Here is a 22,621-nt window from a genome sequence, read left to right as displayed (position 1 = left end):
ATGTCAGAATAATAAGTCTGGGATGTGCGAGTGTTATATGTGAGATTAGATGCAAGAGCTTTAAATCTAAAGAGCGTACGCGAAAATCGATTAATGACAAGTTATTTTTTTTATTATAATCGATAATTTTAATTCAACAATTAATCTCGTGCCGAAATTTCGTTTTTGCAGATACTTTACATTGTTTTATTTATCATATGATGATATTTTCTGTATAGCTAGCAGTGTATTTTTACGTATATTCTCAGTTTCTTTTTTCTTCTCGAAAGATGCTTTGCATAATTATTTTTTTATAAAAAACATGAAAATTCAGATTGATTTTTGATTAACAATAAATAAATTAAAGAGAAACCGCTGCACTCCAGAAAAATTTATATAAATCAGACTAAAAACGATAAAATTTTGTGCTACTTCGCGTTAATATCGTAATCAAAATGCATCTTACAACTGTGAAATATAATTATAATAAAAAAAAAGTTTTAATGAATACAAAAATTGTGCGGATATTACAATATTATCGAAACACACCTTTCTCTGTAATTGTTACATTACATATACATAATCGAATTCCTAAGCATTTTATAAAAATGCATATCAATGCGCTATATTCTTGGATGCGCGTTACATGTTTACGACTACATCGTTTAATTAATAACGAATTCGATTGGAACTAGTGCGTATTGAAGCTTATTGTATACAAATTTACAATATAAACATAAGTAATTAAAATATTAAGATTAGAAAAATATAAATTATTATTATTATTACTATCAAATAATAATAATCTATAATTCTACTAATTATTTTACTTTTTTTTTATTACTTATGTCAATATAAATTCGTGTACAATAATTTTTACGTGCATTAGTGCAGTCCAACCGAATTCACTAGCTGTTTTAAAATTTAAAAAATCGACTGAGTTTAAACATTTTTAAAACGTTTTAAATTGCGAGACAATCTACACAAACTGGTATATTGAAATATGTTCGATAGCTAACGACCGAAATATGTATATGATTTCATGCCAGCACGCAAGAGTTATTTTGTAATAATTCTATTTATCCATTCTAGAACGAATCCTTGAAATAAATAAATTATACATATATTAGAAACGATTGTCAAGAATGATAAGATGGAAATTATTCGCAATTGTTACGAAAAAGGGGTACGCGGTGAGGAAATTAATTTCCTAAAACATGTGACAATTTTTTGCTATTTTTCGTGTACTTTTCTGAAAGGCTCGTCTCAAAGTTATAATCATTCCGTTGGCGCGATAGGAAGGGAAGAACTGATGAAAAGACACTGAGCACGCGTGCGTCTTTTATTAGTTATGCGAACCAGCATCGTTAGAAAGCAGGACCTACAATTTTGCGAACGTGATAACATTATGATTGTGTAAAATTGTAAAATTTGTCGAGGGGTCCGGGCGAAAGCAACAAGTGCTTTTTCCCACCGCCGAGATTCTTTTAATGCGATTTAACTGCGTCGAAGAAGCTCAAAAAGGGAAAAGGAAAGACACCTTCGCTCGCTCCCCGTCAAGCTTGATATAGATTGTATTTTTGGCTTATTATTGTAAGACTGACTATGTTGCTATATTAAAGATTGCTTCGAAAACACAGAGCGAAACTTGATGGCATCTACTTCCTCTTCCTGTATTCTATAACATAATCTCTCGAGAAGAGAAGAGAACTTTTCATTCGAAATTGAGTAAAGTACAATAAAAACAATATATGAAATAATATCTTTTATTCTTTATATTTGTATAAAGGTTATAAAACTTAAAAATATATATTCCATATATGTATTAAATGTGTTGATCTCGCTAATATTAAAAAAAGAGTGATAGATCATACGAACAAAGATCACTTTGCGATGATTTGTGTTATTAAAGTACTTATTTTATGTATTATGAAGCAGACTTCTTTTTCTTGGACGGTATCTCGAGATGTTACGCACATATGGATGCATTTTAAGGATCCGTTATTTATTTAATCCGTATTACATCGCGTGTAATAAATAATTTTTGCAAAGATCTGCGAAAGCCTGCTGTTTGCGATGATCATGTTTGAAATTCAAGGCAGACCCTTAAAGCATCGGTAAAAATGCGTAACTAATTATTACTACAACTACAACTTAACGTCTATGTATATCTTGTAAGTAATCATATACATATATAATGTGCTATGTTATTAAAATAGATCTTTAACGTCTTTTTTTTTTTTTCAACAGATACATATCTATACACATATGTATTCTCTCTTGAGGCACTAATCATCGGGACGGCATAAAATCTCTTGTGATCCACGCAAGTACATATTTATATATAAACAGGACGGTATCATCATAATTTACTCGATTTTGAACTTCGAGTTGGAATATTTATGTCTCCTATTCTACTATTTACACATTTTGCCGAATCACACAATTCAAGTCTTGTGTGTTGCCTCTTTGAGTAATTTTTTTTATATATTCAAAAATTTAAATAATATAAAACAGTTTTTAGATGCAGTTTAAAAAGTCAGGAATTTTAACGAACACTACGAAGGCACGATCTACAAATAATATATAATTCCGAAAATAAAATATAAATAAAATAAGAAATATTAAGAAAAAAATTACTGAAGAAAAAAATTTTGAAATTATTTAAAATCCAAAACCAATATATAATATATCCTCTTTGATATACTCTTTTAATTACTATGAACACTTTTGTTGTTATTATTTTGGTAATAGTTAATAGCATAGCTAACGAAAATCGCTGGCTACAACTATTACATTTGATTTGTACTTGAGATGCTTTGCCTCCAAGAGTACAATGCCCTAACCATGTAAAAAACAATTTTAAGCATTTCAAAAAAAACACAGGACGGATAATATATTTATAAAATTAATAAAAATCGTTGAACAATATATAATAAAATTGCTTTACATAGTATAAAACGCCCAAAATTGCTGTCAATATTCTCCGAAACGATTACTTTTGACGATACAATCTTATATCGTGATATAATCAGTTTTGCTTGTGCGTTTTGCATCAAGAAGTAAATGATGTTATACTTTCTGCCTATTGCAAAACTTCTTTGGATAAATAATAAGATTATTAATTGACTTATTTCACAAAGAATATTAGGCTATAAATATATAAAAGCGTATAAAAATAAGTAAAAATTTTGGTTGAATGTATCTCTTACATAAATTATGTAGCAATAAGAAAAGAGATCTTCGGCATTAATATGAATGTCGCAAAAATAGCTAAATATAATTGATTTCATTGAAAGGAAAAATTAAAATTCATATAATTATTTCAATGATAGTTGTTTACGTAATTACGCGAATAATTAATTATTGATGGTTTACACGGAAATAAATTGTTTTCTATGTGACTCGCACATTATTGTTCCATCATTTTTATCAAATCATTCGTTTTTATCAAATGTTTCGATTATCGTACCATTCCATATCTGTTAGCAGAGGCATATCATGGCAATAGAAATTAACAAGGATCGAACGTTTTTACTTTCATGTTATTACTAGCCGTCATTGAATTGTTGCGTTCGGAAATACCTCGTTATCGTGACGACAAGCGATGCGATAAGCAGGAAACCTGCTGGCGTGGCTAAAAGTGTAGCAGCATTATAAATTGGACAGTAAGGACACTGTGAACTACCGCAAACTTCGCATATATTTAAAGTATACGTTGGCAGTGCGTCAAATATAGATTCGTTAAAACGTTCTGAAACAAAAATAGTGTGAATAATATAAATTAATCATATAAGCAATATAAAATATTAATATATATATATATATATATATATATTTATAAGTACCTGGTGAATAGTAGTCGTAAATGCGAATGGGAAGATATCGTGACATATTTGCAACAGGATACCAACGTTCCACTGTAAAGTTTACGCATGTCTCTTCGTAATCTAGATAATCGAAGTAGAAAAGCACTTTCTTGTCTTGGAAACGTGCTCTCTGGAGATTTCTTACTCGTTTCGATAAAATGTATTTATCCAGAGTTTGCTGCTGAATTATATAGCCAGTTGGTATGGCTACATCCAACACAGCCATACCAGAACGCTCGGATTCATTGAGATTCGTCCATCTGTAGCACAAATACATTTTTTTTATAGCAGTAGAGATAAAAATAGCAAGATGTTATTATGATTGATAATAATCTCACCTTTGACAACTAAGATATGAGATGTGAGACTGATTTCTGCCATGGAAATTCGCTCTGGTGACTAGATCGAAGGATTTAATCGGCGGCTGCGTTTGGAATCTCTTTATATCCACATTATACTGTACATGCATCTGCAAAATAGCATAACCTGCGCCCTTTGCCTGTACTTTCACAGTTCCCCATGCTTCTGGTATCTAAAAAATAATCATACAATTTATGAGCATGTCGTTTTGATATCATCGTACAGAATATCTCAAAATATTATGCACCTCAATGGTTTGAAGTCTTGCTATATTCTTGTCGTTTACAGTTAACGTCTTAGTTTGTCCTGGCAAAGCGGTAGCTTCCACCGTTACCGTGAGCGAACTGACATCCCTGATTCTCGATCTCACAGTGTATTCCATCAGTGCCTTCATCGCCCAAACAGTGTCCTGAGTAGAGGCCCATCCGCCATCCGTCAATCTCTGTGCGTTCAACCACTTAACAATCGGCTCTATCATGATCTCTTGTCGAGCGACGTGCACGAGTAGCGCGTATGAGGTTGTCTCTATGTTTTCAGAGTCATATTTGTAAGGTAAACGTGGCAGCAGGAAAGGTTTCTGATTCTCCAACTTGTAAGGAGGAAGTGGCACCTGTTCTCTACCCCAGTACGTCAGTCCACCCTCTCTCCGTGCGTGTCTCGCCAAAATATTGAAAGCTTGTTCGGCGGTTGAGGCTTTTGCCACCAAAAGTGCATAAGCTACTATCGCTATCTCGTATGGCTTGCCGCGTTCCTCTAACAATTTCAAATTTCTCTCCAACCATTTGATAGCGTTGGCCGCACTGAGAGCCACTTGAGAACCTAGACCTCCAGTGAGATCTTTGACGCTTTCCAGTGTGATAAGGACATGAGCAGTAAGACTGATGTTCCGATGAGTAATTATATCGTTTCTATAATTCAAGGAACTGTTCATCTTCCGGTCCGGCAGCCAGGTTACCTCGTAGAACGCACCTTCTGGCGTCTGATGTTTCAGTATCCAGGAAACCGCCTGGGCTATCACCTCGGGATCGATGTACAAATAGTTCTCCCATTCGTAGAAGCTGGCCTCCTGGAATACTCGCGCGCAGAACGCTGTCAACCAGACACTCGGCATCGATTGATTCCAGTCAGTACGGAAGAAGCTAAAAGACCCATCGGGATTCATAAATGACAGTTGTCGTTGATAACCGATATTCATGTAGTAGAAACTTTCTTTTTCCTGCGTGCGATTGCGTTGATTAATCAGACGCATGTATAGGGTGGTGTACATGTTGGCAGCGAAGCTAAACATGTTTTGTTCGGCGCAATCCATTGGCAGATTCATAAGGCTCGTCGCATTTACCGGCATTGTCGGAAAGATCGGCCCCACTACGTCGCCGACTAAACTGATGGTCGCCTTGTTGGATCCGAACACGTAATAACGGTTCTCATCATATGGTATGATCGGTGTCTCAGTAATGTTTACATGCATATATTGAAATACATAAGCTCGATTGCTGAGATCCAGTAATATCGATTGATGCCGATGCTGCGGCACTCCGTCGGCCTCGACGTACAGATCGCGAGTTACCGAGTCTCTGCCGATTAAAGTACTAGCGTAAATGTGAACTTTGATATGACCAAGCCTCACTGGTACGATGGGCAGATAAACAATGTTAGCATCTTGCGCAGGAATCCAGATGAAGAACTGATGTTCGCCGAAGGAAGTGCGCGGCTTGTATGATTGTACAATACCGTTGTCCTCGACGTGAACAAATTTATAGTCCCTGGAGTCTGCCAATACGACTGTCGCTTCGATATTATAGCGCATATAATTGAAAACAGACACACGAATACCGATCTGTTCGCCCTGCCTGCTGCGAGTCGGCATCTCCACATTTATGTAGAATGGCAAAACTCCGGTATATTCCAGCGCTCTTGGCAACATGCCAAAACCCATGCTGGGTGACATGCTAAATGCAGTGACCATCCAGTGAACAGGTCTTCGCGGCACGTCCAGATTAAAGATCTGCCGACCATGTGGACCGATATTAATATCTTTCCACAACCAGACGTTCTCATAATGTCTTTGAATTCGATTGAAACGCCATTTGCGAAATTCTGCCAAGTCGGTTGCGTTTCGCTCGACGCATCGCGCCTCGTCCGTCCCATCCTCGCAATCGAACACGCCGTCACATTTTTTCTCCAATCTATAACACCGACCGGATAGGCACTCGCCAAATCCCAAAGTTTGATTACAGATTTCGGGCCGCCGGTGTATTACCGCATCCGTGAAAACAATTAAGCCGATATAGTCAAACGTGCGATTGACGTCGATACCGAAAGTGGACGACGGGAAGTAGACGATCTCGTCTGGATCGCCATCGTGGTACTGCCAGGTGTGCAAGTGAGTGCCATTAGTCTCTTCGTCAAAGTGTGCCATCTTCGTAATCACATTTGCATACGTCAGTTCATTGCCCGCTTGCATGGTGTAGAATGAACGATCAATACCTGACAATCCAACATAAGCGCCAGGCTCGCCATAGATGGCCACTTCGACGCGCTCACCTGTTCTCGCTTTCTTGTTGTTGATGAATATAGTAAAGTTATTGCGCGAGATACCGTTCACCGAGAACGTCAGTGAATCCGCTACAACTTCGCCATGATGACCCACGTAATATACCACCGCAGTTGCAACAGGCGCCATCTCAGGACTTAAAGGTATTGCAAAGGTCCTTACGTTGTGTTGCATATTATCTTCTCCAACCAAAAGTATTATACCTTTAGACATGATTATGTAATTAAAGGAATCGATGTGGAAGTTGGTTTGTACATGAAACACCATGTATTCGCCAACTTTGGGTTTCTCAGTAGAAGTTGATATCTTGATATGTTTCATATTCGGAGACTCGTGAGCGAGCAACAGCAATTCGGTCTGCGCTCTGTAACCTTCACCGTCGGTGATGTGTGCGTAGATCCTCATAGAAGTAATATCGTTCAGAATCTGATTAGCATCGATATTTTGTTCCAGCCCGAGTTGCTTTCTGAGATCCATCTTTATGGACCACACATCTGCGTGTTCCGGCGATGCTACTGGATACTGAGTATCGATGTTACGACGTCCGCTTCGCATTTCGACATCCGCGCGAATTTCCATTACAGCACCTATGAGTTGCGTAGGTCGCAGCGGCGAATTGTCATGAAAAGACGCAACCAAATTCAACGAGAACGGCATCGCTGGTTTAAAGACTTGAGGACTACCGCCGAGGAAACGAATTTTTGTAGTGGAATTAAAAATCCTCGCTGTAGAATATCCGACGATCACCTCATCCAAGAACCTCTCGCCTACTGTTGCAACTACAGTGACCTCCATTCCGTCGATGGACGAAACAAAGCCCAATAATTCTTGCATAGGATATTGGAAGTAATATGTTCCATTGAAAAACCTCAATACTGGTATTCTCTCCTCGTAAAAGTTGAGTGCTCTAAACCACGCCGGATAATACTCGTTGAAATTAAAATATCTTTCGACTGGCTCAATCCCCAAAGAAGTGCGCGTTCTGTCCACTGGCTTGAAGCTGGCTTTTAGAGTTAGATTACCTCTTACCGGCGCGCCCGAGGTATAATTTGCCTGAACGATGCCATAAATATACGGATCATTGTCGAAAAAGAATGCCGGCATCGTAACGTTCACCTCGAAACGTGTTTGATAGTATTCTTCTACCAAAAATGTCTTCTCCTCTACTTGATTCTGTGCTATTATCTGCACGATCCATTCTCCAAAAACAGGCTGATCGGACAATTGATACGATAGGGACACTGTACCTAGATTGCTCTGCCTGCTAAGCCATCTTCTCATAATTCTTCTGTTTGGATCTAACATAAATACGTCCACGGGATTGTTATATGCTTTCAATTCTGTATCTATTGGGATCGTTCTGAATCGCACAGTTTCGCCTTGCATATATACAGGCTTATCCAATTGTATAAATATAGTCATGGAACGTTGTGAGAAGATCAATTTAGTTTCGTTCAAAAAGGCCTGGCCACCTTTCAGGCTATTGTACATCCCTTCTATACGCAGTTTATAATCACCACCTACAGAAGTAGGTGGCATGCGCATCATTAGAGTTTCTGGTATGCCTTCTTTAACTTCTTGATAATCCGCTGCAATTTCTACACCATTGCGTTGAATAGACGAACGTACTATAATAGGTAATGGGCTGTGAAGAATGTTTACAGCAACTCTGTACACTTGATCTGGTCTAACCATGCGAGACGCAACGACAAAATATGTGCTGTAAATAAATTAAAAATTTATATTGAATCTTTCAGTAATATTTCATTTACTTAATATTCTATTTTAGTGTCAAACATAATATATTGATACTCACGCTTCTTTAATAATAACATTTTCATTTTGACCTAAAGGATTTCGGAATCCAAAGTTTGTATTCTGATCCCATTCATCGTAACGATTCCGTGGAGGAGGCCTTGAAGTAAATTCCACTGAGTCTGGAGTGAACTGGCCATTTCCAGAAGCCAAGAGTAATAAGAGAATCCAGATCGACATTTTTGCTGAAATGTATGATTCATCCTTCATTTATATTCCACAGAAAACACTCAAAAACATTCTTTTAAATGGTATAATGTTAAAGGTCAGATGCTGCGCTGATTTTCGGTTAAAATGATAACAAAAATATAAATAGATGCAATTTTTGACACATCCATTTGACATTTGTCATTTTTAATTAGTAGTATGTGTAACTTGTTAAATTCAGTTGATCTTACATACATATATGAGTTATTCAGGTAGTATCATAATTTCAATCACTATGTGTTTGAAAAAATAAAATAATAACATGGTAAAATAAATTAAAAAATAGATCGCTCCCGGAGGGGGTTAGGTAGCGCGCGACGGTCAACGCCCAACGCGCATTCTTCGAATCATGTGTCATTAGGGCTCACCTTAGGATCGCGATTTCCCAATCAAATCAATCGAGTCCCGCATATATCACTGTATGGTGCACGCGATTAGCATCACCGCGATCGCATGCGCTTACATACGAGAATATTAAAACAAACCGACAAGTACGTCGCGCATTGTATAGAATTTTGAGAGCGAAAGGAGTGGCCGTTACAAACTTGTTTCGTCCATAAACATATAAAATACTATATAGAGTCTATACTGCGATGAGAGGAGGATTTACACCAATCACAAATATATAGTTATCTAGTTATAAATATATAGCTGAACCGAGCCTATCCGAAAGGAACCGAATGCATTCCGCTTACGTCACTTCTAAACCTAACCCATCCCTCTTGACCATATCGACAGCTAATGTTCCGTCTATATATTTTATATGTCTATGGTTTCCTCTAAATACATATGTAATATATGCAATGAAGATGGGTATGTTATATAAGAGAATAGACCACGAAGAACCGTTGCGTCATCTGTGAACCAGTGACTGAAGATTTCCATCATTGTTGCCTCTCTGTATTTTTCCTAAAAAATGAAACCGAAACAACGTGTCTAGGGATATGACAATGCAAATTGACATCGATTTCGCTGTAATGTGTAATTCACCGGCGTAACCCCTGCTATTTGAGCACTGTATACTATTTTGAATAATATCAAAAAAATATTTAATATGCGTATTTTGAACTACATTTCATGTATTTTACAGTGCTATTTTTCATAGATATCTATTTATCGTTATGGACGAAACATGCGAAAAATTATTTTGCAATGCACTGACGTGAGTTTACAACTTGACAATTTATTCTTGTATATATATATATATATAACAGCGCTTATTGTAAACATAATTAATTTTTCAAAGCGACTAGTAAATAATTTACACATAACATTGTTTATAAGCACAAAAAATTATTTACTTTAATTATATGAAAAATTTTTCAAAATATGCAAAGAAAAATTAATTTTATCGTAGAGACTAATTATACGTCAACTCTTATCTATATCACATCATAATTAATTATTGACACATGCATTTCGTTAAAATTTGCATTCTCTATTGTCAATTGATGTATTCTTTATAAACAGGGCAGAAGAATTGTTACGCAGCAAGGGTATTAGAGGTAGCATATTGGAAGAATGGGAAAGATCTTTGAAAATTTTACCCAAAAGTGGGAAGAAACATTTTGAACCTAATAACTCTTGGCTCCAAAATGTTCAGATTGAAAAAGGGCTTAAAAATCGTAAAGACTTATTAAATATTGAAAGAGTTGAACGTATCTCAGAATTAGCCAGTGCTGAATGGATCCCATCCCAAAAGAAAGCCCTTGTTACTAAAAGATCTGGTCAGGAATGGAATAATTTTGGCCTGGAAAAAAATGGTTCCCTATATTTATTACCAGAAGAAACATTATTTCTTATAGAAACGGTATGTTTTCTAAAATTTAATATAATTTCTCTAACTTTTTAAAAACTTTATGAAACTTACATTATTTCTATAGTGTTAAAAAATGTGTTAAAAATTTATTTTTAATATATTGTATATCCTTGTATATTATAGAATTGTCTTGAACTCATTTGGAATGGCGTCCCATGTTCTGTTCAACAAGCATATGAGATTTTAATTGATGACTCAGTATGTACTTTGGAAGAATATAGAGTTTATAGTCAGTTAACACGCTATGGTTATCGTATACAACGTTACTTTTATGAAGAACCAGAAAAGTGTTATAGATCAGATGAATTTACTAAACGGAAAATTATTGTTGATCCTGAAAGTGGACTGAGGATGTCCGACAATCAATTGCAGAATCAACAAAGCACAGAAAAATTAAAAGAAAGTTTGACAAAGGATATGACAAAAACATCAAATAAATCATTTGTTAATGCTAACACAAAAAATCAAGAAAATATTAGAAGAGAACCAGTAGAAGAGGCAGTAGAAGAGCCTGTGGATCAAGTAATACAAGATGTAATGGTCCATCTTTTATCTAATATAGAAGACCAGAAAAGTGTAAATAGCTCGGTTACTCTTGAATTAATGGAAAATGATACAATACAAAGTGATATGAATAGTGAAGACAGGAATAAAAATTCTAAACCAGAGATAATTTCTGATGAAACATTGCTGGGCAATATTAAAATTCTCAGAGACTCAACATGTAACCCAAAAAAAGCAATTAAAGTATCAAAATGGCCGGGTGCTCGCATCCAACGTAATGTTAAGCAATTGCCTAAGAGGAGTAATAAGGTATTATCTCCTGAAATTTCTCTAATTGATTCTGATATGATAAATGAAAATCCTAAAGTGGAGAAACGAAAGTTCACGCAAATTGACGAATTATCACATACGAAGAAGTCAAAGCATGAAGTAAGATATCTTTATATATGTATATATGTATTGCAATTTGTGAAATTAATTTTAATAATTTTTTCTTTTAATTAGGTAATTGAATTGTCTGACGATGAGATCCAGGAATTACCACAATGTATGACAAGAATGGAAATGTTGAACTTGTTACCAAATATCGCTTTTCAATCGGATATTACAGAGAAAATTCCGAGGCGATATATACCACATAATATAAGGCCCCAGAAGAACATTTATCAATATAATCGGACGAAAATTTTATCTATGCAAGAGAATGATAGAAGAGCACGACAGAATTGCAAAGATATTAGGACTAACGCGAGGCAAAGTACATCGCATTTAAGGAGTCCTGTTGCCTTCAATAATAGAAACAGTCTTTTCCATAATCAACATTCACGATCGCCTTTGTACGGTCTATCACGACCGTTCTATCCCATGGACCAAATACACGGGACTAACATTGGTTTGCCTTACGCATATAGATTTCCCTTCAATTACAGTCCAGACGTTTATGTGCAGAATAGAATCACGCAAAACGTATTTCACAATTTGTTTGTTGCCTTTGGAAATAATGGAAACGCCGTTCAGCAAAGTAGAAGTCTAACTATACAAATGAATAATTTCGCAATGCCAATCGCGCATATGGAAGGTTATCGAATGAGACATTTCTTTGCGGAGAATCAATTTCGGCATGGTTTTTATCAGAATTTTTCGTGGCAACAGAGATTTTGTCAACGAAGAATGTTAGAGAATACGTCAGTGCATAACAATACACATCCTGTTGCGAGACGATATGATGACACTAACAGAAGTAATCAAGTCGGTCATGAGGTCGTTAATCGTCCTTCCTTTACGACTCGTTTAGGAGCTAATTCATGGACGGAACTAAAAAGAAAATGGTCTGAGGAGAAAACTATTACGATTGACGATGAAGATTATAAAAGTAAGAATGAAAGTGACGAAGAATGCAATGAAGTGCAAGTCGTAAAGCTTATCAATCCATTGATCGGTCCGAGAAACGTATCCTCACTGGTAGAAATCTTCAATAAACTCGCTATAATAAAATCGGCACCGGAAAGGACCGTTAGAAGGAAAAAGAACAGACATAAAATATCATACAATGTGTACTCCTGTACTCATCATTATAGAAAGACGAATCCTGGTCAACCGTTGTACAGCTTGGTAGTGATAAGGTATCTTCTGTTAATGAAAAAAAATATACTTTTGGTATTATACATTAGCATTCAGTAATTTTCAACAAAATTATAGGAAAGAAGACTCATTTCTCCAACCCGTCGAGTTGAATCGCCTGCAACAGGATGCAAAGGGTTCTCAGATAATATTAGCACATGTATCAATGTCGATATCGTACATTCAACCAGGTATTATAACGATGCCAAATATAATTTGCACCTGAGTATTCTCCACTGGTTGCAATTATTTTAGAGCAAATGACGGGCAACGTATATAGCTATCTATTCAAAGATTGCTTTGTAAAATTCATAAATTTTATTTTATTGTAATAAACTTTTGCATACTTATAATTGATGAGAATATATAAAAGATTTTTTCTGTCCTTATGCTTTGCAACAAACAGTTGTGCATCTCAAAATGTCCATGCAAACAAGTTTGCATAACTATATGTAGAAAAAATTATAATCATGTAAAAAGTTTTATATTGTTGTATCTTTCTTATATTAAAGAATTGATTAATTTTTTCATATATTGATGTGAAACTATATATATATATTCTAATTAGTTTATTCGTATAGAATATATATATATATATATATATATATATATATAGCTTTGAATATACATATATATGATAATTAATATATGTATATATATTTTATTAAATTACACATTAACATTGAATATATTTTTATATTTATATTGAATATAATATATTTATATAATATTAGTAGCATTTTAGGGATAATATAAGTGACCGAATTCGCAATAACGTACATAAGATAAAGAAAGACTATCACCTGACCTTCTCTCTCTCTCTCTCTCTCTCTCTTTCTCTCTTTCAGTTTGAAACATGTGTCAGAGATCTACGATCTATCTTTGTGTATCTCTTATGTGTTTACACATAGTTGTCACATTGCATCTCGTATGTATGTCACAGTATTGTGATATTTAATAAGCAGGCGTCACACATAAATCACAGATTTTAAATGGAAGAACCAGTGCAAAAAAAAATTCGCAGGGAAACTCCTACCAAATGCGAAAATGACGACACGGTGCAAAGCTGTGAAAACTTAGTGGATTCGAATATCTACCTAACCTATGACATTCTGAGAATTGTTTTTCGGTATTTAAATGGCAGAGATTTAGCAAGTGCCGCTATGGTTTGCAGGTATAATATGTCCGTAATACATTAATGGTTTGCACTCAATTTAATCCTAAATCTATACATACAATCAAAGAGTTTTGTACTGAAAAAGAATTATGCATAAGTACGAAAGCAAGTTCTCTACTTATAAATAAATTAAATTCAACTTATATACATAAGTAATCATTTTATATATCATTTATTTTAAAATATATATCTAAATTCACAAATTTTACATGTAAATTTATTAGCAGTTATATTTAATATCATTGTCTGTTAAAAATTGTAAACAAAAAGTAAACATGATATAAATTGATACTATATATAATATGAACTGCAATGTACAATTATACTTTACAGGCTTTGGTTAGAAGCTGCAAATAATGAAAAATGCACAAGAAGTCCTTATTGTTTTATAGAACGTTACGTACCATCTAAAGATGATAGTTTAAATTGCATCAAAAACTCAAGAGTTAAACCATCTGTAGGATTTTTTTTTATACCTACAAAATCACAATTTAGAATAAAAGGTATTATATATACATATATATCTTATTTTTACATATTATATTACATATATATCTTATATTCTTTTTAATTAATATATTGATATTTATTATTATAATGTTTAAATGGCATAATTATTACATATATGTATTCAGATATTTAGTATTAATATATTCATATGCAGATGAATAAAAAAACTTTATTATTAATAATAAATACAGAGTTATACTCTAAGACAATTTATGATAAATCACATTTTTTAATATATGTGATTTCTATATTCTTCTATTCTAACACTTACATATTTTATCTTTTTTTTATTTATTTTCATCTAATCATGGAACAATATTATTAAATTTAATCTTCTATCTTTTTCTTATAAGCATGTATCCTAGATTTACTTCCACAAAATTGTGACGCCATAATGCTTAATACTAGTGGTATTGTCATCAATAATAAAGAGTTGCAATATAATGCATTTCCAAATATGGTATGTGCATTTTTACCACAAATTCCAAATGTGAAAATCAACATGTTTAAAATATTGAACCTATGTTCCGAATTAAATCCGAGAACATATGAAAAATATACGTATAAATATCAACAAAAAGAACTTATTAATATGATTGATCAAATACCAGATCATGACAAGTCTACATGTTTAATGCTATTTTGCAATAATCTAGGTTATAAAGTAGCAAAGTGTTTAGCATCGACTGTGCAAAAAAGGTAATTTAAAATTAAATTTTCCCAATAATTATATATATATATATATATATATATATATATATATATATATATATAATATACAGCAGATATTGGATGTGATATGATTTTTTTTTTACTTATAGGAGAGACAATAGAATAGCTTCTTTATGGGGTGGTGTAGTAGAAGAAATGTACATGAATAATACACATGATGCTACATTTGATAAACATCCATACCACAGAATCGATAGTACATATTGTCTAGCTATCCTAATTACTGGTCTCATACAATCATGGTCTACAGTTATAGATAGAGAATGCATCGCAAAGGAACAAATTGAAGAAAGATTAAGATTATTTAAGGATCAAGTAAAGTTAAAGAAACATTCCGTGGGATTTATGTTTGCATGCACAGCTCGTGGATTTAATATGCATCAAGACAGAAATGTGGAATCAACGATATTCAAGACATTATTTCCCAAAGTACCTTTAGTCGGTTGTTTCGGCAATGGCGAGTTTGGGAAAAATACAATGCCTGTTGAAGAAAATATTGTAGGAAAGAAAAGTGAGTAATTTTCCAATTTCTTTTGCAATAAAAGTATTGTCTCTGGAAAAAAGTACACGTACAGTTTTCATTTGATTTTAGCAAAGGGCACAAAGTGGTACAATGAATACTCAACTATATTTATGATACTTACGTACGGTTAATGTTTTGAAAGAAAATGCGTATGAATGTTCGTGCTACAATTATTTTTAGTTATTCGCACGTGACTAGATTTTAATTAGATCTCCTTTTTTCTGTCTTTTATTTATCTTTTTTCTATTTATATATAAGCAATGGCACTTATATTCATAAAGGAAAAACATATAACACGAAACGAATATTGTAGCAATAAATCTAACTGAATAGGGAGATTGTATTTTACTTTTAAATGCGTTTTACGAATATTTTGTACGAGTTCTAAAATTACTACCGAAGATTAAAGAAACGAATATGTTATATGTGGTAATATATTATATGTTAGTATACTACATGCATACATATTTTGTATTTTGTTTCGTACTACATTTTTTTTTTTTTTTTTTTTTTTCGTTTTCTGATACGCATGTTATAAACGATTATTCTAGATTATACCGGACGGATGATCACAATACAATCCGTCTTGTTTAAATCACGCATATCAGAAAATGCAAATGCAAATAATCCAAGATACCGAGTTGTTACTTTATAACATTTGTAATATTATCGGTTAACTAACCGGTTTTCAAATGCTGATTTAGTGCTGGTCACGCGCGATATGTGTGCACGAGGTATTGTGTGCAATTCGGTAATCTACACCCTTCTGAATATAATTATAATCTCCGAAGTTGCTTGACAGTACTTCCGCGCTCGCGATACAACGGTATGAGATAAAAACTGAAGAAACTAGGCCAAGCGAAAGGGCGTCTTATCGTGATGCTACCAGGATTTAAAAAGGAGCCTCCACCCCGTGATATCAACAATTTAATTACCACAATCGTTATTAGCAGTTTTTAAGGTCCGAGTTCGTACGACTTGTAATAATAACTAATTTTGTTCGCTATTTTATGCCAATAAAATGTTACTAAATCTATTTTTGAGACAAATTATTGTTCTTATTGTATTGTGGTATTCTTCTGCGCATTCGGAACGATGGGAAAGCGGTTTGCGCCAAAGATACGACGGCTATGGAGAAGATTGGATATTCATGCCTGATGGCAATGGGCAACCTCAAGTAGCAGTATTAAAAGTGCAAGATAGTGGAATGAGAGGCGTATTGGACGGATCGGAAATAGCCTACATAATTTATACTCGGTATCCAATTAAGTTGTATAACAATTAACAATAAGCTCACTACTTGCGTAATTTCTGTTCGTTTGATTTAGCTTTCCATATTTTTTTAAAGATCCAATTCGAAAGAAGGCACGCGAGTAACTCTAAATGATACTACGAATCTCACTAATTCTGACTTTAAGCCTTCGCGAAAAACGAAATTTATAACGCATGGTTGGAAATCAAGCGCCATGAGCGCCGGGCTTTTAAAGATGAAAGAAGGTACGACTACTTATTTCTTTGATTAATTTACAAGTTGTATCTCTACATCCGTCGAGAAATGTATTTCTTGATATTTGTGCTTTTTGAAACAGCTTTTCTTACTCATGGTGATTATAACGTTATCCTCGTGGATTGGGAACCTTTGGCCGCGAGCACGTTTTACTTGGGACCGATGCAAAACACCGTAAGCGTCGGGACTAATGCTGCCAATTTCATAGATTTTTTAGTGAAAAACACCGGATTAAAAACGAAAGACGTTCATTTTATCGGTATACCGTCTTGTGTAACAACGATAATGTTTCATAATTACATTTGCATATATTAGTTTGTGTTTGTCGTTGATCTATATAAGGCCATTCTCTCGGTGCACACGTGGCTGGAAACGCGGGCGGTGCAACGACTGCTGGGAAATTGAGCAGAATAACAGGTCTAGATCCAGCGTTGCCGGGATTTCACATGCTCGCTTCTGAAAAGACTCGATTGGATTCTACTGACGCAGTATTTGTCGATGTCATACATTCCTGCGGAGGTGTGTTAGGCTTCCTTCAACCTCTGGGAAAGGCAGACTTTTATCCGAACGCCGGTACGGCGGTTCAACCTGGATGTTGCTGCGTTCCCGAAATAATGGGTAACAAATCCTTCTTTAGTATTAGCCTAAATTTTTGTAACAGAAACATCATTCTTATTTCTATTTATTTTAGAGGCTTGCAGTCATGGACGATCATATGAATACTTCACGGAAAGCATCAATTCGAAAACGGGATTCTCGGCGACAAAATGCAGTAACTGGGACTCGTTTATGAACGGTAAATGCGCCAATTCGCAAGTGGTGTTCATGGGTGAGCACGTCGATCGGACTGCCGAAGGTCTATTCTTTCTCAGAACGAGATCAAGTCCACCTTATGCGTACATACCGAAAACGATAGTCGATAACAATGTCTAAATAAAATAATTTGTGTATGGAATATTAATTGTAGTTCCTCAGAACGCAAACATATCTCGAAGCAATTCATTTTATCCTACATAGGTTACTGATGATAGCAAAAACAGCAAATATAAAACATCTGGCTTTAATAAATAATAATTACATTATTTTACACATGACTGAGGTATAATAAACATAGCATAGTCAAACGAATATTTCTGAATATTGTAATATACCCTGGCCTCCAAACTTGTAAAATTTTGCTTTATGCATCAATTGTATTATACTCGACATCTATACTACTTTATGATAGTTAAGAAACGAACAGCACCAAAAAAATACGGGAATGACTTAATATTAAATCGGTTTATAAAGCAAAGTAGTAACATATTTTTTACGATAACGGTGCGTAGCTGATAAGACCATCACACTATCCTTAATACTTAAAGCATAAAGATGATTTAGCATAACGTGATTTGGTTCAGGTAGAAGAGTAGGCTCGCACTGAAAAAATAATAGGCACAATAATAGAGAAAGTGTCTTGTTAAATTTTATTCAAACTATTTTTTTTTCATTCAACTTACGGATAATGGTGTGTCCTTATTAAGAATAACTTGTAACAAGTGTGGTGGCAAGATAGGTGGACCAGCTACTTTCTCCCAAGGTTTATGTGGTGGTATTTCTTGCCCATATTCTGTTTGAGTGCTACTACTAACACCCTCGCTATCTTTTGCGAGAGCTTGAAATACTTCAAAATCAGATTTCCTTACAGAGACTAAATTGTTTTTAGAACCCATGCCATTGTCTACGATTTTCTGTACAATACCAGTAATTTTTCCATTTTACAAGTGCTACATACAGCATAATGTATATAGAGTTATTAAATCTACAAACATAATGCTCACCAGACCAGGATCATGCCTCCATTCTCCATCGACAAAAAATTTATACTGATGCTCTCCCTCTGGTAGATCAATTATTGTGACAAAATCCCCATGGCTCTTTACCATTGGCAATGTTTTCCATCCAGTAAATGTCCCGCTAATATATACTTGCTTGCCTCCTCCTTCCCATTTAAAAACTGTCGGTAGCACCTTATTGTCTGCAACTTTTGTTCCTTCAGAGACAGTGTTGGATCTTGGTCGCTGTGAGCCAAAATTCTCTCTGTCTTGTTGGTTACTCTATTTATATCCAAATAAGATTATATATTGTAGATTGTGATTATAATGATATTTATACATACATAAATATACATATATATAATATTATACATATATAATATATATACATATTATACATATAACATTATACATATATATAATATTTATACATACAATTGTATATTTAATATATATAATATATTAATTCAAATTTCTTTTATTTTGTAAGATATATTTTACTTTTGCCAAATATGACTCTTCTTCTTCTTGAGAAGAGTGAAAGAGAAGACTTGGTTTTTTATCAAAGACAAATGCTTGGCCTTCCTTTCCTGGAGACGGTGGAGGATGATCTTTATTACGTCGATGCTCTCTACTTGCTACGTTTCCATGATGATGGCTGACAGGCTGGTTGCTTCCCGCATTACCCATTATTGTGTCTAAAGGTTTAACAAAAAATACAAAGAGAAATCAGATTTTATACTTTTTACTTTATCCAAACAAAATTTCAAAGTAAAGAAATACTAGATAATAATATTACATATGAATATAATATCGAAAAATAATTGATATTCCAATGATAAATTGATAGGTTATTTAACAACAGTACTACGTCTCTTTCTAAATAAAAATAAAAATATATGTCCAAGTTTAAAGATTTAGATATTATTTAAGCTGTTAATATATTATTTAAATATATATATGTAACTATAAATTCTCTCTTATCATATATATAGATAGATAGATATATATATATATATATATATATATACATATATATATGTATATATATATTCATACTTAGAACATCAGTACAAGTGTTTTGTGAAACAACATTACTTACTCGTTTGCAAAAATCTTTTTAACTCAACATATACGCATCAATGACGAACGACAAATCGGATATGTAAATTCATTCGTTGACAATATTAAAGTTACATTAAACGAGTTTCAACACAGATTCCGATACTATTCTACTTTTACAAACATTTAAGTTGTCTTGCGCACGCACGCCCAAAGATCATCGCGAAACAAACAATAAAACTGATTATGCATAAGGTATTTTGATTTTAGCTGTGTATATACAGTGCACATTCTCTCTCACTCTTTTCATGTCACAGAATTTATCAAACATCGATATTGTAGGATTTTCAAGGGAAACGCAGGAAACGTTGATATCTCAAATCGATAAAGTCAATTTCAATAAATTTTGTTCAGCGATTGTGTTTCGACTTATAAAAAGTGCATCAATTACGTGAATAAAGTATATGTAAAAAAAGAATATTTTACAGTAAATTAATTAATATGATAATATTGTCAATAAAAAAAATTATTATTTATTCAAGTTTGGCGCGCACGCGCAGACGCCATCTGTGTTTCGCGCCACAACGCGAGGGTGTCGTCGCATCGCACTCGCTCCGCAATTCTTTCGTGTTTTACGTTATCGAAAGCGAGTCCCGTGTCCAAACGATAATTAAAAGTGTTAAATTAGTGCCGCGCGATCATTATTTCATGTTGCTTTGGCAATTGTGGCCGCGCGTCGTCGTGACTCTTGTCGCGAATATTCGTCGCGTTCACACGAACGAATCTCAAGGTCGAAAAAATGTATTGCGCAGGCGCAACCGCCATGTTAGTTTCGCGCCGCGCTTGAACAGTATCGTTGCGTCTCGCTTGCTCCGCGATTATCCCGCTTTTTTGTATCGTCGAAAGCGAGTCTCGCGTCCGAATGAGTGTTAAGAGTGTTAAATTAGCGCCGTGCGATTATTGTCTCACGTTGATTCGGCGATTCTAGCCATGTGTCGTCAGAAATCTCGTCGCGAATACCCATCGTGTCCGCGGGAACGAATCTCAAGACCGAGAAATGTACTGCGCAGGCGCGAACACTTGTTCATTTCGTGCCGGATCTCGATGATATTTCCGGTTTTTACGTCGTCGGAAGCGGATTTAAAGTTCGAATCAGTGTCGGGAGTGCCGAGCTAGTATCGCGCGATTATGATTTGACAGTTGTAACTGCGTGACGTTGAACTCATTGGCGATTTTTGCGTTGTCGAAAGTAAATCCCGAGTGCAAAGTGTCGGTCGGGAATGTCGAACATAGCATTACTGTACCGTCAATTTCAATTTGGCTGTACCCGATTCACTACACCTAACCGTTGGTGGAGAATCGTGTTTTGAATGCTTGTCGTATCTGTCCAACGAATCTTACGACTGACAAACGTATCACGGGTGTGCGTGTGCGTAGTAATTGTCCGTTTCGCGCCGTATCGTAACAATACGTAATCTACGAATTATTGACACAAAGTGGTTTCGCTCGAATAAGTGAAACGCCGGGTGCCGGGAGTGCCGAGTAAAATGTCAAATGATCATCGTGGCATTTCGTGTGCGTGGCCGCGACTGTTGTTGCGTTAAACTGACATTTGTTATCATATTATACCGATAGGGTGAAATGTTCCTCATCATGGTTTCTGAACGGAACAGTCGCAGTGGACGCCGCTAGATGGCAGATGGTGCAACGAGACGAGGGCAGAGTACATATATAATATATATGTATGTAAATATAATGTGGCAGAGACTACACGGTTGGTAAGTAAATTCATTTCACGTACTTGTATATACTGCCTTGTTACGACGCAGAAAACGAATACATCTATTTTTTCGACAAAAACGTTATAGAAATAAATTAAATAATGTAAAATTTTCCATTAAAGCGCCAATGTATTTTATAATCACGTTATCTCTGCAGTGCCAGAGCGTAGCATCAGTTTAGAATTTCTGCGTATCGTAACAATTAAAAATTACAGCACATATAATTTATACTCTAGATACGCTTAATTCGTTTCGGAAAAAGATAATCGCTTACATTTAATCGCTCATTCTTTTATAAATAATTGTATTAAATGAAAATGAATTGCCTACATTTTCTTATAAAATGATTGAAATGCGCTTTTTTAACTCGTAAAAAATATGTTGTTTATGCTAAAATTACGGTAAACATACTGGCCGTCAGATCCTTCTTCATCGCACATTTTTACTTTCCCTTCTCCCTTTCACACGCTCAATTTCATCTCCCCCTCATCTCCTTCTCGGTCGTCAATTTTTTTTTTCGCCGTTTCCTACGCGAATTTATTATTTATAAAGCCGAAAGTACCTCGGGCGTGTTTCGTCCTTCGTAGCCGCCGGCTACGAGAGTGCTTATATCGTGGCTCTATTGCTCTCCTCGCGGCCGCGAGGATTGATCAGAGGGGTTGGACCGCGAGTAAAAACGTGCCCCGTGTATTAAATATCCTGCAATAACAGTAATTACGGTTACGGTATTTTATAAAATTGCGCGGCTACTTCGCTACCGCGGCCTGTGGCCGAACCAAATGCACGTG

At 34.9% G+C, this 22,621-nt stretch overlaps 5 protein-coding genes across 6 annotated transcripts; 3 read left to right on the top strand and 2 right to left on the bottom strand.

The window, feature by feature from the left end:
- Nucleotides 1-156: 156 nt before the first annotated feature.
- Nucleotides 157-9,357, bottom strand: Mcr (macroglobulin complement-related). 2 transcript variants are annotated; one of them, XM_072909516.1, is made up of 6 exons: nt 9,153-9,357; nt 8,579-8,762; nt 4,456-8,482; nt 4,187-4,380; nt 3,828-4,108; nt 157-3,733 (listed from the first exon to the last, which is right to left on the bottom strand). In XM_072909516.1, exons 2-6 carry the CDS (start codon nt 8,755-8,757, stop codon nt 3,531-3,533), a joined length of 4,884 nt encoding a protein of 1,627 aa, XP_072765617.1. In that variant the 5' UTR covers nt 8,758-8,762; nt 9,153-9,357; the 3' UTR covers nt 157-3,530. The 2 variants fall into 2 exon arrangements, with proteins under 2 accessions (XP_072765617.1, XP_072765618.1); XM_072909517.1 differs by lacking the exon at nt 9,153-9,357 and adding an exon at nt 8,980-9,100.
- A 364-nt stretch (nt 9,358-9,721) lies between these two features.
- On the top strand, nt 9,722-13,080 carry Tsen54 (tRNA splicing endonuclease subunit 54). The gene is made up of 5 exons (XM_072909518.1): nt 9,722-9,946; nt 10,255-10,594; nt 10,727-11,536; nt 11,612-12,729; nt 12,806-13,080. Exons 1-5 carry the CDS (start codon nt 9,906-9,908, stop codon nt 12,951-12,953), a joined length of 2,457 nt encoding a protein of 818 aa, XP_072765619.1. The 5' UTR covers nt 9,722-9,905; the 3' UTR covers nt 12,954-13,080.
- Nucleotides 13,081-13,554: 474 nt separating this feature from the next.
- Nucleotides 13,555-16,705, top strand: LOC140675148 (F-box only protein 22-like). The gene is made up of 5 exons (XM_072909267.1): nt 13,555-13,901; nt 14,238-14,407; nt 14,768-15,113; nt 15,236-15,657; nt 15,739-16,705. The coding sequence occupies exons 1-5, from the start codon at nt 13,720-13,722 to the stop codon at nt 15,798-15,800; spliced, it is 1,182 nt and encodes a 393-aa protein (XP_072765368.1). The 5' UTR covers nt 13,555-13,719; the 3' UTR covers nt 15,801-16,705.
- On the bottom strand, nt 15,773-20,332 carry Alc (5'-AMP-activated protein kinase subunit beta-1). Its single transcript, XM_072909269.1, has 5 exons — nt 20,093-20,332; nt 19,492-19,688; nt 18,997-19,272; nt 18,676-18,906; nt 15,773-18,595 (listed from the first exon to the last, which is right to left on the bottom strand). Exons 2-5 carry the CDS (start codon nt 19,678-19,680, stop codon nt 18,449-18,451), a joined length of 843 nt encoding a protein of 280 aa, XP_072765370.1. The 5' UTR covers nt 19,681-19,688; nt 20,093-20,332; the 3' UTR covers nt 15,773-18,448.
- LOC140675149 (pancreatic triacylglycerol lipase) lies at nt 16,691-18,109 on the top strand. The gene is made up of 5 exons (XM_072909268.1): nt 16,691-16,926; nt 17,018-17,166; nt 17,259-17,435; nt 17,519-17,794; nt 17,868-18,109. Exons 1-5 carry the CDS (start codon nt 16,691-16,693, stop codon nt 18,107-18,109), a joined length of 1,080 nt encoding a protein of 359 aa, XP_072765369.1.
- Nucleotides 20,333-22,621: the final 2,289 nt, after the last annotated feature.

Source organism: Anoplolepis gracilipes, chromosome 17 (genome assembly GCF_047496725.1).
Source record: "Anoplolepis gracilipes chromosome 17, ASM4749672v1, whole genome shotgun sequence".
NCBI classification, from domain to species: Eukaryota; Metazoa; Arthropoda; class Insecta; order Hymenoptera; family Formicidae; genus Anoplolepis; species Anoplolepis gracilipes.
This window is presented reverse-complemented; position numbering and strand designations above follow the sequence as displayed.

What these genes read in the sequence shown, in the direction of transcription:
- LOC140675148 (XM_072909267.1), top strand. Translation starts at nt 13,720, where the DNA reads ATGGAAGAACCAGTGCAAAAAAAAATTCGCAGGGAAACTCCTACCAAA. An exon ending in AGTGCCGCTATGGTTTGCAG is followed by an intron (nt 13,902 to 14,237) that starts GTATAATATGTC and finishes TATACTTTACAG; the next exon opens with GCTTTGGTTAGAAGCTGCAA. An exon ending in AAATATTGTAGGAAAGAAAA is followed by an intron (nt 15,658 to 15,738) that starts GTGAGTAATTTT and finishes ATTTGATTTTAG; the next exon opens with CAAAGGGCACAAAGTGGTAC.
- Alc (XM_072909269.1), bottom strand. Translation starts at nt 19,680, where the DNA reads ATGGGTAATGCGGGAAGCAACCAGCCTGTCAGCCATCATCATGGAAAC. An exon ending in AAGAGTCATATTTGGCAAAA is followed by an intron (nt 19,273 to 19,491) that starts GTAAAATATATC and finishes GGATATAAATAG; the next exon opens with AGTAACCAACAAGACAGAGA. An exon ending in GGAGGCATGATCCTGGTCTG is followed by an intron (nt 18,907 to 18,996) that starts GTGAGCATTATG and finishes GGTATTGTACAG; the next exon opens with AAAATCGTAGACAATGGCAT.
- LOC140675149 (XM_072909268.1), top strand. Translation starts at nt 16,691, where the DNA reads ATGTTACTAAATCTATTTTTGAGACAAATTATTGTTCTTATTGTATTG. An exon ending in GCTTTTAAAGATGAAAGAAG is followed by an intron (nt 17,167 to 17,258) that starts GTACGACTACTT and finishes TTTTTGAAACAG; the next exon opens with CTTTTCTTACTCATGGTGAT. An exon ending in GAAAGACGTTCATTTTATCG is followed by an intron (nt 17,436 to 17,518) that starts GTATACCGTCTT and finishes GATCTATATAAG; the next exon opens with GCCATTCTCTCGGTGCACAC.
- Tsen54 (XM_072909518.1), top strand. Translation starts at nt 9,906, where the DNA reads ATGGACGAAACATGCGAAAAATTATTTTGCAATGCACTGAC. An exon ending in CATTATTTCTTATAGAAACG is followed by an intron (nt 10,595 to 10,726) that starts GTATGTTTTCTA and finishes TGTATATTATAG; the next exon opens with AATTGTCTTGAACTCATTTG. An exon ending in TACAGCTTGGTAGTGATAAG is followed by an intron (nt 12,730 to 12,805) that starts GTATCTTCTGTT and finishes ACAAAATTATAG; the next exon opens with GAAAGAAGACTCATTTCTCC.
- Mcr (XM_072909516.1), bottom strand. Translation starts at nt 8,757, where the DNA reads ATGTCGATCTGGATTCTCTTATTACTCTTGGCTTCTGGAAATGGCCAG. An exon ending in TCATATCTTAGTTGTCAAAG is followed by an intron (nt 4,109 to 4,186) that starts GTGAGATTATTA and finishes TTTGTGCTACAG; the next exon opens with ATGGACGAATCTCAATGAAT. An exon ending in TTACGACTACTATTCACCAG is followed by an intron (nt 3,734 to 3,827) that starts GTACTTATAAAT and finishes TTTTTGTTTCAG; the next exon opens with AACGTTTTAACGAATCTATA.